General features: G+C 41.6%; 1 protein-coding gene across 1 annotated transcript in view; it reads left to right on the plus strand.

Moving 5' to 3' along the window:
- TRPM1 (transient receptor potential cation channel subfamily M member 1) overlaps positions 1 to 14,203 on the plus strand; it is a 113,152-nt gene that overhangs the window by 32,921 nt on the left and 66,028 nt on the right. Inside the window, exons 3-9 of the mRNA XM_046652768.1 lie at positions 2,880 to 2,959; positions 7,526 to 7,721; positions 9,012 to 9,225; positions 9,890 to 10,014; positions 10,829 to 11,000; positions 13,406 to 13,580; positions 14,017 to 14,140. Coding sequence (XP_046508724.1) covers positions 2,880 to 2,959; positions 7,526 to 7,721; positions 9,012 to 9,225; positions 9,890 to 10,014; positions 10,829 to 11,000; positions 13,406 to 13,580; positions 14,017 to 14,140 — 1,086 coding nt within the window. The remainder of the gene's footprint in view (positions 1 to 2,879; positions 2,960 to 7,525; positions 7,722 to 9,011; positions 9,226 to 9,889; positions 10,015 to 10,828; positions 11,001 to 13,405; positions 13,581 to 14,016; positions 14,141 to 14,203) is intronic.

Consider the following 14,203-nt stretch of genomic DNA (forward strand, 5'->3'; position numbering starts at 1 on the left):
CAGCAAAAGGGGCATCAGGTCCTTGACATGACCTCGTTGGGGAAGACCTCTGTGTCATTGGGTTGTCACTGTCACCCTCCAAGGAGGCGGCATCCACAGAGACAAGGGAGCCCCCAGATCAGCATTGCTGCCCGGCGTGGGGTTGGGGGGGTAGAGGGCTGGTGGGGACCTGGGAAGGCAGCACTGAGCCTCGTCCCACTAGACACCTCAGGTGACAGGTCACAAGTCACACTATGATGTGCCCCTTGGAGACTCTAGGAGAGTGGCCAAGGACATTATGCTCTGCCCTGCATGGCTTCTCCAGGATCTGACTCTGATTTCTAAGGTTTCCCATGCTAGGCCACTCCATTTCCTTGTGTCTGCCAACCTACCCCGCTACGACCTCAGAAACATACACACCCACACACGTTATATACACACCATATAATACATACCACACATGCCACATGCATAACACACACCACACATATTGCATACATCCACAACTCATCACATGTATACACACCATACATATCCTATCCTACACAAATACAAACCACACACATACACACCCATCACACATGTACACACATCACACCACACACACATCCATATACACCATACACTCTACACTCATACACCACACATACATCGTACACACACACACGAACCTCATATATAAATACATCACACAAGCACACACATCACATGTATACAAATGCCACAACACACATTGAGCCAGGCCCCAAGGAGATAGAGGGAAGGGTGCTAGCTCCCTGGGAAGGTGTGTGAGCTTTTCCCAGCCTCCCTCTGCTCCAGGAAGCATCCACGCTGCCCCCCACTTCAGCACATGCAGTCTCCACCCCTCATCTGACATTTCCAGGTGGTGGGAACGAAGCTCACCCTGAAGTTTTCTCCTCAGAAGTCCCCACAGCACCCAGCACAGTGCCTTGTACAAACAGCATCTTCAACAAGTGGATATAGATGGATTAGGGCTCAGCAAACGAAAGTTGATAGCACTTAATTATCAGAGTGACAGGACTACAGAGGGTTTGCCTGTTTTTTAAAAATTTGTTTTATTTTACTTTTTTCTTTCAGGCAAACGTTTTATATTTTTAAATAGATAATACATTTACATACTTCAAAATCTAAAAGGAGAAAACTTATGTCCACACAAAAACCTGCACATAGATGTTTATAGCAGCTTTATTCATAACTGCCAAACTTGGAAGCAACCAGCTTCAGTGGGTGAATGGATAAATAAACTGTGGTACATCCAGATGGTGGAATATTATTCAACACCAAAAAGAAATGAGCTATCAAGCGATGGAGAGGCGTGGAGGAAGCTTAAATGCATGTTACTAAGTGAAAGAAGCCAATCTGAAGAGGCTACATACCATATGACTCCAACTATAAGATATCCTGGAAAAGGCAAAACTGTGAAGACAGTAAAAAGATGTGTGGTTACCAGAAGTTGTGGGGGAAGAAGGGATGAAGAGGTGGAGCACAGAGGATTTTTAGGGCAGTGGAAACACTCTGTATGATTCCATAATGATGAATACATGTCATTATACATTTGTCGAAATCCGTGGAATGTACAACACGAAGGGTGACCCCTAATGTGAACTACAGACTTTGGGTGGTAATGATGCGTCGAAATAAGTTCAAAATGTACCATTCTGGTGAATGATGTGGATAATGAGAGAGGCTATGCATGTGTGGGGGTGGGGGATATACAAGACATCTCTGTACCTCCTTCTCAAGTATGTTGCAAACCTAAAACTGCTCTAAAAAAATTGTCTTAAAAAAATTTTAAAGGGCACCAAGCCTGTGGGTATGTCCTTCCACTCACATCCCCCAGGCCTCCAGGTCCTTTCCCTGGAGGGCACCAGTGTTGGCTGCTTCTTGTGAACGCTTCCCAATATGTTGTGTCCATTTTCAAGCAAGTATATTTGCATACGTACATTTCTCCCATCTAACAGAATGACAGTACTCTAGAAATTATTCCATCTTGCTTTTTCACTTACTACAGCTCCGTGGTCTTTCCCTATTGATATAGAGAGAATGTCATACTTTTTTTTTTATAGTTGCAGAGAACTCCATTGACAATGTTCCGTAACACAGATAAAATTGCCTACTGATGGACAGTAGGTGACTTCCAGTCTTCTAATATCACAAACAGTGATGCAATAAATAACCTTGGGCATGTGTCATTTTGCATGTGTTCAGGTATATCTGTAGAATAAAATCCTAAAAGTGGAATTGCTTGGTCAAAAGGTATATGCTTTGTAATTTTGATAAATTATTGCCAAATTGCCCTCGGTAGAGATTGTATCAATTTCCAGCTCCAGCAGCCATGTTATATGAGTACCCGTTTCCTTACAACCTTCAATACTTTAAGTTATAAAAATAACATCCAATGACTCTGAATACCACTTAGAGAGTCCACTTGTAAAATTCCTACGGTGTGTGGGGGCCCGGAAGTCTGGAGAAGATGAGGTTCTTGAGAGCAAAACAAAGACCTAATTGGAGACTTGCAGACTTTGTCAGCTTCTGGTAACTCACGTTCCCACCAGAGCTCCTCTGGGCACCGGCTTACTGCACGGGGGCATCATTCCCCGCTTTGCAGACTTCAGCTTGCATGCAAAGCCTAGGTTTTGTAGCTCTATGGGAATCATGAGCTACATACAAAACTTACTTCCAAGCCATTCCTCTTTAAAGGAACCAGAGCTAAGATCCTTAAAGACTTGCATCCATTTGCATGATGATTGGCAGTGTCTATTCAGATTTTTTGGGCAGACTGCTTGTTAATGGCATAATAATTTTATAAAAGCAAAAGAATGAATTCTAATGATGGCTTGGGGATATATTGGTCTAATTTCCACTTCTTTCTCTTCCAGGGACAGAAAGCTTGGATCGAAAGAACCTTTTGCAAACGGGAATGTATCTTCGTAATTCCCAGCACTAAAGACCCTAACAGGTAATTTGGAAGCCATAATTAAGACCTTATCCAAACCAGCATTTGTCCACCAATTGCTAGTAACTATTCTTCTAGTATTTGTGGGAGGGGGAAAAAGAGTCAAGAAGGATGGCCGGAATCTATTCCCCACCTGAGTCATTAACCAGGGAGTCACTTGGGCTAATAAGTTCCTCTGTAAAGATGCAAATAGCCTTGGGAAAGAGTTACTGTCCGCTACTCACTTGAAAGTGAACTCTCATAACCAGATGGGCCCCCAGTTTTCCTCTTAGTCTTGGTGAGATGAAGGAGCTGAGGGCATTATAATGACAGATTTCCAGGACATCTTCTGGACCTCTTTTTTAGAGTTTCATAACGTGTTTAGATGAAAAGGAGCTTCCATCACAGGAAAGATCTGAGTGATTAAGTGAACTAGATGTAACTTTATGAAAGGATTTACTTTGTACACAAAATGTCAAACAATGTCCCTCACTTACATGAAAATGCCCCTGTTATAAACTAAACAGAAGGCCTTCTAAAGCCGTGAAAGTGATCAGAGATGAATTTAGCTAAAACTTCTCATCCCTGAGGGCAAAAGCTGTGAGGCTGAGTTTGGAGGGCTGCAGGGAGTGATGTATCTGTACTTTCACCCAATGTGAAATCCGTGCAGGTAGGAGCCCTGACACAGGGTGCCGACTCCTAGAGACCACCTGATTCAAGTTTATTTGACACATACAACTCCAGCTCCCCACATCGTGAAGCTCGGCCCCCTTCACCACCACCCTGTAGATTCCTCTCTTTGCTTAAAGCTCAGTGATTACCCCCTAAGACAAGAAATACCATTTTGGGACAATGCCAGTGACCATAAGAGTCTTCCTTTTGTTGCACCTAAAGGTCTCTCCTTATTTCAGTGGCACCGAGACCCTCCTTAATGGAAACTATCTATGCCAGCCCTCCTTAGCACCTGCCAGCACTGCAGCCCCCCACACAGCCAAGTAGCTAAGCATCAGAAGAGATAAAGAGGGACATTTTATAATGATAATAGGATCAACCCATTGGGAAGATATAACAATTATAAGCACATACACACCTAATAACAGAGCACCAAAATGCATGAAGCAAAAACTGATAGAAATAAAGGGAGAAATAAATAATTCAATAATAATAGCTGGAAACTTCAACTCCTCACTTTCAATAATTGAGAGAACACCTAGACAGAAGTTCAAAATGGGATAGAATACTTGAACAACACTATACACCAGCTAGAACTAACAGATATCAGTAGAACACTCCACCCAACAACAAAATATACGTTCTTCTCAAGGGCATGGGGAACATACTCCAGGATGATCATATGTTAAGCCATAAAACAAGTCTCGACAAATTTTAAAGGATGGAAATAATATAAAGTATGTTCTCCAGCCATAATGAAATGAAATTAGAACTAAGAAATCAAAAGGAGGAAAAAAGTTTGGAAACTCACAAATATGTGGAAATTAAACAACACACTCCTAAATAACCAATGAGTCAAAGGAGAAATCAAAAAAGACATCAGAAAATACTTCAAGATAAGTGAAAATGGAGACACAACATATCAAAACTTGTAGGATGCATTTAAAGCAGATCTGAGAGGAAAATTTATAGCTGTAAATGCCTATTGAAGAAAGAAGAAAGAAATTAAATAAATAACCTAAACTTCCACCATGACACACTGGAAAAAGAAGAGTAAACTAAACCTAAAAGAAGCAGAAGGAAAGAAATAATAGAGAATAGAATGAAAGTTAATGAAGTAGAAAATTTTAAAATAATAGAGAAAAATCAATGAAACCAAAAGCTCATCTTCTGGGGGCCGGCTTGATGGCACAGTGGTTAAGTGCATAGGTTCCACTTCGGTGGCCCAGGATTCACCAGTTCGAGTCCCGGGTATGGACATGGCACCACTTGGCAAGCCATGCTGTGGTAGGCATCCCACATATAAAGTAGAGGAAGATGGGCATGGATGTTAGCTCAGGGCCAGTTTTCCTCAGCAAAAAGAGGAGGATTGGCAGCAGATGTTAGCTCAGGGCTAATCTTCCTCAAAAAAAAAGCTCATCTTCAGAAAAGAGCAACAAAATTGACAAACCTTTAGCTAGATTGATGAAGAAAGAAAGAGAGAAGGCTCTAATTATTATGCTCAGAAATGATAGGACATTACTACCAATCTTATAGAAATAGAAATGAGTATAAAGGAATACTATAATTTGTATACCACTGACAATAAATTAGATAACCTAGATGAAATGGATTCCAAGACTCAAATTCTTAGAAAGACTCAAACTATGAAGCTGATACAAGAAGAAATATACAATCTGAATAGACCTATAAGAAGTGAAGAGATAGGACTAGTAATCAAAAATTACCCGCAAAGGAAAGCTTAGGTCCAGATGGCTTCACTGCTGAATTTTACCAAATATTTAAAGAAGAGTTAAGACCAATTCCACACAAATTCCTTCAAAAAATAGAAGGTGAAAGAACACTTTCCAACTCGTTGTATGAGGCCAGTACTACCCTGATATTGAAACCGGACGAAGCCATCACAAGAAAGGAAAACTACAGATCAATATCTCTTGCGAATATGGATGCAGAAATCCTAAACAAATACTATCACCAAATCCAGCAATATATAAAGAGAATTATACAGCATAACCTACTGGGATTTATCCCAGGAATACAAGGTTGGTTTCACGTCAGAAAACCAACTAATGCAATACATCACATCGATAGAATAAAAAACAAAAAATCACGTGATCATCTCAACTGACACCAAAAAAGGATTTGACAAAATCTAACACCATTTTATGATTAAAAAAAAAAACAGAAAACTAGAAATAGAATAGAGTTTCCTCAAACTGATAAGAGTCATCTATGAAAAATCCATGGCTGGGGCCAGCCCAGTGTTTAAGTTTGCACACTCTGCTTCAGCAGCCCAGAGTTCACGGGTTTGGATCCTGAGTGCAGACCTATACCATGGCTCATCAAGCCATGCTGTGGTGGCATCCCACATACTAAATGGAGGAAGATTGGCATAGATGTTACCTCAGGGCCAATCTTCCTCACCAAACAAAACAGAAAAGAAAAGAAAAGAAAAATCCAAGGCTAACATTATAATTAATAGTGAAAGATCAAATGCTTTGCCCCTAACATCAGAGATAAGGAAAGGATGTCCACTCTCACGACTTCTATTCAAAATTGCACTAGAGGCTCTAGCCAAGGCAATTAGGTAAGAGAAAGAAATAAAAGATATCCATATTGGAAAGGAAGAAGTAAAACTATCTTTATTGGCAGATGACATAATCTTATATATAGAAAATCCTAAAGAATCACTCAAAAACTATTATAACTAATAAACAAGTTCAGCAAGCTTGCAGCATATTAGATCAATATATAAAAATCATATATACTTCTATATACTTGCAATGTACAATATGAAAATGAAACTAACAAAACAATTCCGTTACAATAGCATCAAGAATAAGATAGTTAGGAATAAACCTAACAAAAGAAGGGCAAAACTTATACTGTGAAAAGTACAAAACATTGTTGAAAGAAATTAATGAACATTTAAATAATTAGAAAAACATTGCATGTTCATGGATTGGAAGACTTCACCTTGTTAAGATGGCAATATTCCCAAAATGATCTCCAGATTCAATGCAATCTTTATTTGAATCCCAGCTGGCTTCTTCGTAGAAATTGACAAGCTGATTGATATGGAATTTGCAGAGAACCTAGAATAGCCAAAATAATCTTCTAAAAAAAGAACAAAGTAGGAAGACTCAGATTACTTGATTTCAAAGAAGCGTGGTACTGGCAAAAGGATAGACAGAGAGACCAATGGAATAGAATTGAGAGTCCAGAAATAAACCCATACATCTATGTCCAATTTATTTTTCAGCAAGGTTGGAAAAACCAGTGAAGAAAGAATAATCTCTTCGTCAAATGGTGCTGAAAGAACTGGATATCAACATGCAAAAGAATGGATTTAGACCCCTACCTCACACCACATATAAAAATTAACTCAAAATGTATCAAAGACCTAAATGGAAGATCTAAAACTATAAAATTCTTAGACAAAAACTTAGGAGTAAATCTTCATGACCTCAAAGTTGGCAAAAGATTCTTAGATATGACGCCAAAAGCATGAACAGCAAAAGAAATATACTTTCAATGTTACTCGTGTAGAGAAATGTTCTACTAAGGCACAGAAGAATTCAACAATATTGAAAAATCCTGGAAGGTCAACTGTATATCTGCAGAGCATGACTGTACTTTGTCACAGAATGTTCAGTAATTGATGCCCACATTGAAAAGAGTGAAAATGTGTTCAGTAAGGAAGGGCATCTATCCAATGGGTTTAAAACAGACTGGTATCTAAATAGATATGCATTGATTAACTGGAAAAAGCCATCATAAGGGGCATTTATGTCCCCAGTTAAGCTGGATAAGTAAGGTGTTAGTCTGCTCCTGTTCATGTGCTACTCTTGTGTTCAGGTTAACCCATCTTAAGGAGAAAAATGTTATAGAAAGACTCTGCTTTGCCTTTGTTTCCAGGTGTTGCTGTGGCCAGCTCACCAACCAGCATATTCCCCCTCTGCCAAGTGTGACATCGAGCAAAAATGGAGAAGAAAATAAACAGGTGGAGACTCAGCCTGAAAAGTGGTCTGTTGCCAAACACACCCAGAGCTACCCAACAGATTCCTATGGGATTCTTGAGTTCCAGGGTGGCGGATACTCCAATAAAGCCATGGTAAGAGAGGCCTTAGGAAGGGAGGCCCCAGGCCTGCAGCTTCCAGCAGAGGCCCAGCCGCCCAGACCCCCAGACTGTAGACACACGGTCTTCTTTCAGGGGTGTGGCTCCATCTTCCTAGATACTTCATTACAAAGACAACAAATATGTCTACGCACTCAGCTTTTTACCCATGAGATTTGGAAACGGGGCACTATTGTAGAAAACATGTAGCGTCCCTTACATCCATATGAACATTGTGACTCCACAAATCATGCTCCAGCCCACTCTGCAACCATACTCATCATGCCATGTCCAGTGAGGAGAGAGAAACTATGTTGTTTTTTGAGGTTGTTTAGGGTTTTGTCTTGTTTTTTCTATCTGTGAAGCTTCAACCCCCCTTAAATGGGTTAGGAGTGTCCGGAAATATTTCCCTCTGAAGTTTGTCCACAGCCTCCCTGGGTCTGCGTTCAGCTGGCCCAAGAAGACCAAGGTCTTTCACATTTGCATGTAAACAGGGAGTGCCCTCTGCCTTTCTGATGAGCCCTGCCAGGGAGAGAAGGTGTCAGTACTGTGATCCCTTTTAGCTAATTCTGAATAACATTCCCTTGTGCCCAGTTAGACCATTTTTGCAATTTCATTTTATTTCACTGGCCCAACACCGTTGTTCAAACAAAATTCAGTAGAGTTCCAAATACCACAACATAGAGTCTTCTAGAATGCTACACTATATACTGGCAAGACACAAAGAAGCAGTCCACAGGAACCAAGGCATCTGACCATTAACCTCTTCTTCACCTTGAGGGAAAGGTCAAGTCCAGAGGTTGGCCCAGGATCCCCATTCGCAGCACCCACTCAATGTGGCCAGTTGCCCACTCCCTCAACAACATCCTGTCCAGCTTCTGGGGCCAGGGTTCATAGCTGAGCAGCTGTGGAATTTATTCCTTCAAGATTAGAGTTGCCAGGTAAAATACAGGGCTCTCAGTTATATTTGAATTTCAGATAAACAATGAATATTTTTTTTGGATAATGCCCAAATATTGCATGAGGCATACTTGCACTCAAACATTTTCTGTTGTTCATATAAAATTCAAATGTAACTGGGCGTCCTGTATTTTTATTTGCTAAATCTGGCAACCCTTCCAAAGTTCCCTTCCATCACTCGGCCACCAACTCACACAGAGGGCCCCAGAACCCTGAGGGAAAGAAAGCCAGACAGCTCTTGCTTAGACAGGAGCAATAGCCCTGCTCCCCTGTGACACAAGAGGCAAAACCCAGCACGGGTGCTGAGCGTCATGTTCTCTTTTGCAGTATATCCGCGTATCCTATGACACCAAGCCAGATTCACTGCTTCATCTCATGGTGAAAGATTGGCATCTGGAACTCCCGAAGCTTTTAATATCTGTGCACGGAGGCCTCCAAAACTTTGAGATGCAGCCAAAGCTGAAACAGGTCTTTGGGAAAGGTCTGATCAAGGCCGCCATGACCACCGGGGCCTGGATCTTCACTGGGGGCGTCAGCACCGGTAAGAGCAGGCCCTCTCCCTTGCTGTAAACATACAAATGCAGAGCTCATCGTAGTTCCTAAAGAGCTTCCAAATAATTAAGATCAGAAAACAAAACATATTGCGTCCATATTGATAATATTTGTGACAGAAGTGAAATCTTATTCAGTAGCTTGTTTTTTTTTTTGGTATGATATGAACATGGTCAACATTTCTGGCACCCACTATGTGCCATTCCCTGAACTGAGCCCTGTACAAGCCTCATTTTCAGTGAGGCTCTCAACAATCGTTTCCTCATCATGCGGGAGAGGAAACTGAGGCACAGAGAGGTTGTGGAACATGCCAGGCAGTCTGGCTCTTAACTTCAGCTAAATGCAGCCAAGGACTGCCAGAGACCCCAGTTACTGCCAAACTTAGGGTTTGGAAATGTGAAAAGAAAACCCCTGCACATTTGCTTTAGGTTTTGTTTTTGTTTTGTTTTCCCTTTTCTAGGGGCTAATGCAGGATGACTAGTTATTATGAGCTCAGATTGTCAGTGTATTTTCTTTTAATGGTGAAGATCATTATCTCTCAACTCCGTGCCATAGAGAATGGAGTGGCTCAGAGAAGCGGGTCCCTAAAGTTCATGAATGATGGTATAATGGGAGGTAAAGAGCCTAAAAATACGACTTATGGCTGCTCACAGGTGTCATCAGCCATGTAGGGGATGCCTTGAAAGACCACTCTTCCAAGTCCAGAGGCCGAGTTTGTGCTATAGGAATTGCTCCGTGGGGCATTGTGGAGAATAAGGAAGACCTGGTTGGAAAGGATGTAAGTGTTTTCTCACCAGACATTGGCAACTTTTTTTAATCAAAGTCTTTATTCTGAGATAATTGTAGATTCAACTGCAGTTGTAAGAAATAATACAGAGAGGTCCCATATACCCGTTCCCTTTTCCCCAATGGTAACGTCTTGCAAAGCTATGGTATAATATCACAACCAGGATACTGACATCAGTACTGTCAAGATGCAGAACATTTCCATCACCACCACGGTCCCTCACACTGCCCTTTAATATCCATACCTAATTCTCTCCCACCTCCCTCATCAAACCCTGGCAACCAGTAATCTGCCCCTCACCTCCATAATTTTATCATTTCAAGAATGTTATATAAATGAGATCCTAGAGCGTGTAACCTTTGAAGATTGGCTTTGTTGTTTGATTGATCCAGGTTGTGTGTAACAATAGTTTGTTCCTTTTTATTGTTGAGTGGTATTCCATGGTATGGATGTGCCACAGTTTGTTTAACCATCTATCTGTTGAAGTGCATCTGGGTTGTTTCCAGTTGGGTATCACAAATAAATCTGTCATAAACGTTTTGTGTAAATGTAAGTTTTTGTTTCTCTGTGATAAATGCCCAGGAGTACAATTGCTAGGTTGTCATTATCTAAAATAATTTATTTTTTCTAATTTAATATAGAAATTTGTGGGGAAAAAATCCTTCAATAAAGAGGATAGAGAAGTGAGAGGAGGTTTAAGTGCACAATTAGACGAAGCAGTCACTACATACATATATATTCTTGCTTACCCTGTTAGTCAGTATCTAAGTTCTGCAGCTCTGATTTGTGTTGTGCATTTTGTCAGGTAACGAGAGTGTACCAGACCATGTCTAACCCTCTAAGTAAGCTCTCTGTGCTCAACAACTCCCACACTCACTTCATCCTGGCTGACAACGGCACCCTGGGCAAATATGGCGCCGAGGTGAAGCTGAGAAGGCAGCTAGAAAAGCACATCTCTCTGCAAAAGATCAACACAAGTAAGTTCTGATGAAGGCACAGGGCTGCTGCTGCCAGCATGGAAAACCAGGCTGAAAAGGAAACTGCCCAATGGTGTGTAGAGCCTTAACCTTAATTCTTGTTGGATCAACAGAAGATGACTTTCCTGGGCCCTTTACCTTAGCCACTTACCAAATTGCACTCATTGAGCTGTGTTGTGATGCTTTGCTCTAAGTTTACAAGGAGGGTTGACACAAGAAACAGCTCTGCAGCAGTTGTCATGGTGATGACATTGCCCACCATGTTGTCCAATGGTCCTTATTCCCTGAAATTACTGTAGTGATTTTTTTAATGAGGAAAAAGGAAAAGGAAAAGGAAAAAAAATTCTCACGCAAAGACTTAGTATGATTCCTTCAATCAACTAAGTGTTATGTGATCATTAAACTAAATATCTCTGTAGCTCTAGGTCTCTCACCCAGACTAAGATGGGCTGGGTGGGGAAACATCTTGAGAAGGCTGCAGGAGCCATCTGCTCCCGACAGGGCACTGCCTGTGCTGGTCCAGGTGGCTCAGCCCTGTGGGGAGCTGCCACCATTGGGAGAATGCTGAAGTCAAGCTAGAGAGATAGGAATGAACCTCAACCAGATGAAGTACTAATAACAACAAGCTAGAATTCAAATAACTGGTATAATCTCTTGACACATGTTCATACTCCAGCAATTCTTATTGTCAAACAATTGTTAAATGATCTTAAAGAGTATTTTGTTTTTTACCATTACCGGTAGGATTTTTGTGAAAGACAATCTAGGCCTGGAAAATGGTCACTTTAAAGCATAATTAAAAGGACTGAGACTGCGCACGTGGTTGGAATGGGACGGCTAACTATGAAAAGTTGTGGATTTCTAAGAATCAGATCTGTGTTGGTAAATGGTTGATGACTGAATTTTTTGTTCTCACATTTTTTATTTTCCTGGACTTGGCAGTTTTCACACTGCCCGACTTCACCTGGCCATGTGACTTGTGGGCTTCCCTTTGTCATCCTTTGCCTAGGGCTCTGAGTGGGGCAGGGACTGCAAAGGGGTGCTCAGTTGTCACCTCTCACAGCACGGAGCTTCGGGGAGTCCAGCCTAAACCAAGAAGGACCAATTCTCTTGGCCAGGGGCTGGCACAAAGCAGAACCCTCAATGCATATTTGCTGAAATGAACTTTACTGAGATCATTCTGGTAGAAGAAGACAAACTTGTTCAAAATTTTAAAGAGTTCTTCGCTATAGAAATGCATTGTGGACGCAAATCAGAAACTCTAAGTTCTCTCACTTGAAATTCTTAGATCTTCTCTTAATGTGTGCTAGGAGATTTTATCTAAAGGCCTTCAGAAGTGTAAGACCGAGTACGCTTCTCTTACTTGCCATTTGTTAGTGTTCATCAGTTAACTCCCATCACAACTAATGGACGCTTGGTGAGACATGCTCAGAATATAACGTCATGGCCAGTTTGGGGTAAAACTGTAAAGTAGGCAAATTTGTCTCTGGGGCTCCTCCACTCCCACTGTCTTCCCTTTCCAGAATCCCAGGTTCCTGGAATCATCCTGCTGCCCAGAGCCCATCCTGCTGGTTCTGCCACCAAAAGTTAGCCTGCTCTTACTGTGTTCCTACAGAGTCCTATTATCTGACAGAGACAGAAGGAGGACTCTGGGAACAAGATATTAACTGATGGGCTAATGCTGGTCCATGTGTTTGCCCTCCCAGATAACTCATTGCCTATTCCAGGTACAGGAGGCAGAAACAGCTACTACAACATACTACATTTGTATGCCACTTAAATTTGACAAAACACTTTGATGTAAAATATTTTCTTATATTTTTTATCTATTGCTCCTTTAGCAGATAGAGGAGGCACTGTCATGGTTCCTCTTTTGCAGATGGTCATCTATGGCTCACGGCAGCTTGGCAATGGGCCCAATTTAATAAGACTAATACCTGAGAGGCCAGTAATTGAACTGAGCTCTCCTATTGCTGGTCCAGATCTCCTTTCACTGTGTCATTCTTTAAGGGACCGCCACCCAGGATGGGAATTTCACCTGGGGCAGGGCAGCAAGGGAGATATTTTTTTAGCAAAGGGAATCTTCCAACGTTTCTCACATCTCACCTTGAAGTAGCCCATATGCCAGGTGAGTTATACATGGAGTTTAACCATATGTGTTTCAGAAAGCTCATGATTTATAGGCTCTGGTTTTTCCAATAAGACCATAATATGGAGTTTGAATTTTAAAAATGAAACAACCATCACTTGACTAAATTCCTTCACATCTCTTGGTGAACACCAACGCTGTACGGAGCATTCATCCAGTCATTAAGGTTTCACTCTTCACCACATTCCAGACATTCAAATGGGCCAGCAGATAGGGCTGTGACCTGTCTGAACGGCACATGTGGTGTGTATTGCAGGACTGGGGCAGGGTGTGCCCCTCGTGGGCCTCGTGGTGGAAGGGGGCCCTAACGTGGTTTCCATCGTCTTGGAGTATCTCCGAGAAGACCCACCAGTCCCCGTGGTGGTCTGCGACGGCAGCGGACGAGCCTCGGACATCCTGTCTTTTGCACACAAGTACTGTGAAGAAGGAGGGTAGGATTTTGACGTGTTACGAAGGGTGGGTTTTTAACTGCCTTCTTGTTACGCCAAGAAGAAAACCTTAAGAGATACGTTTAGCCATTCCAAAATGTTAAATAAGGGAGATTTACTAGATTTCCTCTCCCATTTCCCGAGGTCAGCATGTGAGGGAGCTGTCAAGAGCGTGATGTTTCTTAGAGAATTCTTTCTCTGGGGGAACGCACTCTCTTCCAACTTCATTTTCCCTTATAAGGTTTTCAACGAGCCTGGAATTTAGGACAAGTGTGAACGCAGGTTTTGACTATGGTCCCTTTTTGTCTTCTATCCCGGGATACCTTCCAATGGTAACATTTCGAATCAAAGATACCAGACGGACGTAGAGATGTCTGATTTATTCATGGACAAATTTAACTTATGTTGTTTTTTCCTCTTGTGCATTTCCTTTGAACAGGATAATAAACGAATCTCTCAGGGATCAGCTTCTAGTTACCATTCAGAAAACATTTAATTACAACAAGGCACAATCGCATCAGCTGTTTGCAATTATAATGGAGTGCATGAAAAAGAAAGAACTCGTAAGTGTCCTGAGTTTATTTCCAAACCAGCTCCACAGAGAGAATTGTGTTTTCTTTCTAATT

This window comes from Equus quagga, chromosome 2 (assembly GCF_021613505.1).
Source record: "Equus quagga isolate Etosha38 chromosome 2, UCLA_HA_Equagga_1.0, whole genome shotgun sequence".
NCBI classification, from domain to species: Eukaryota; Metazoa; Chordata; class Mammalia; order Perissodactyla; family Equidae; genus Equus; species Equus quagga.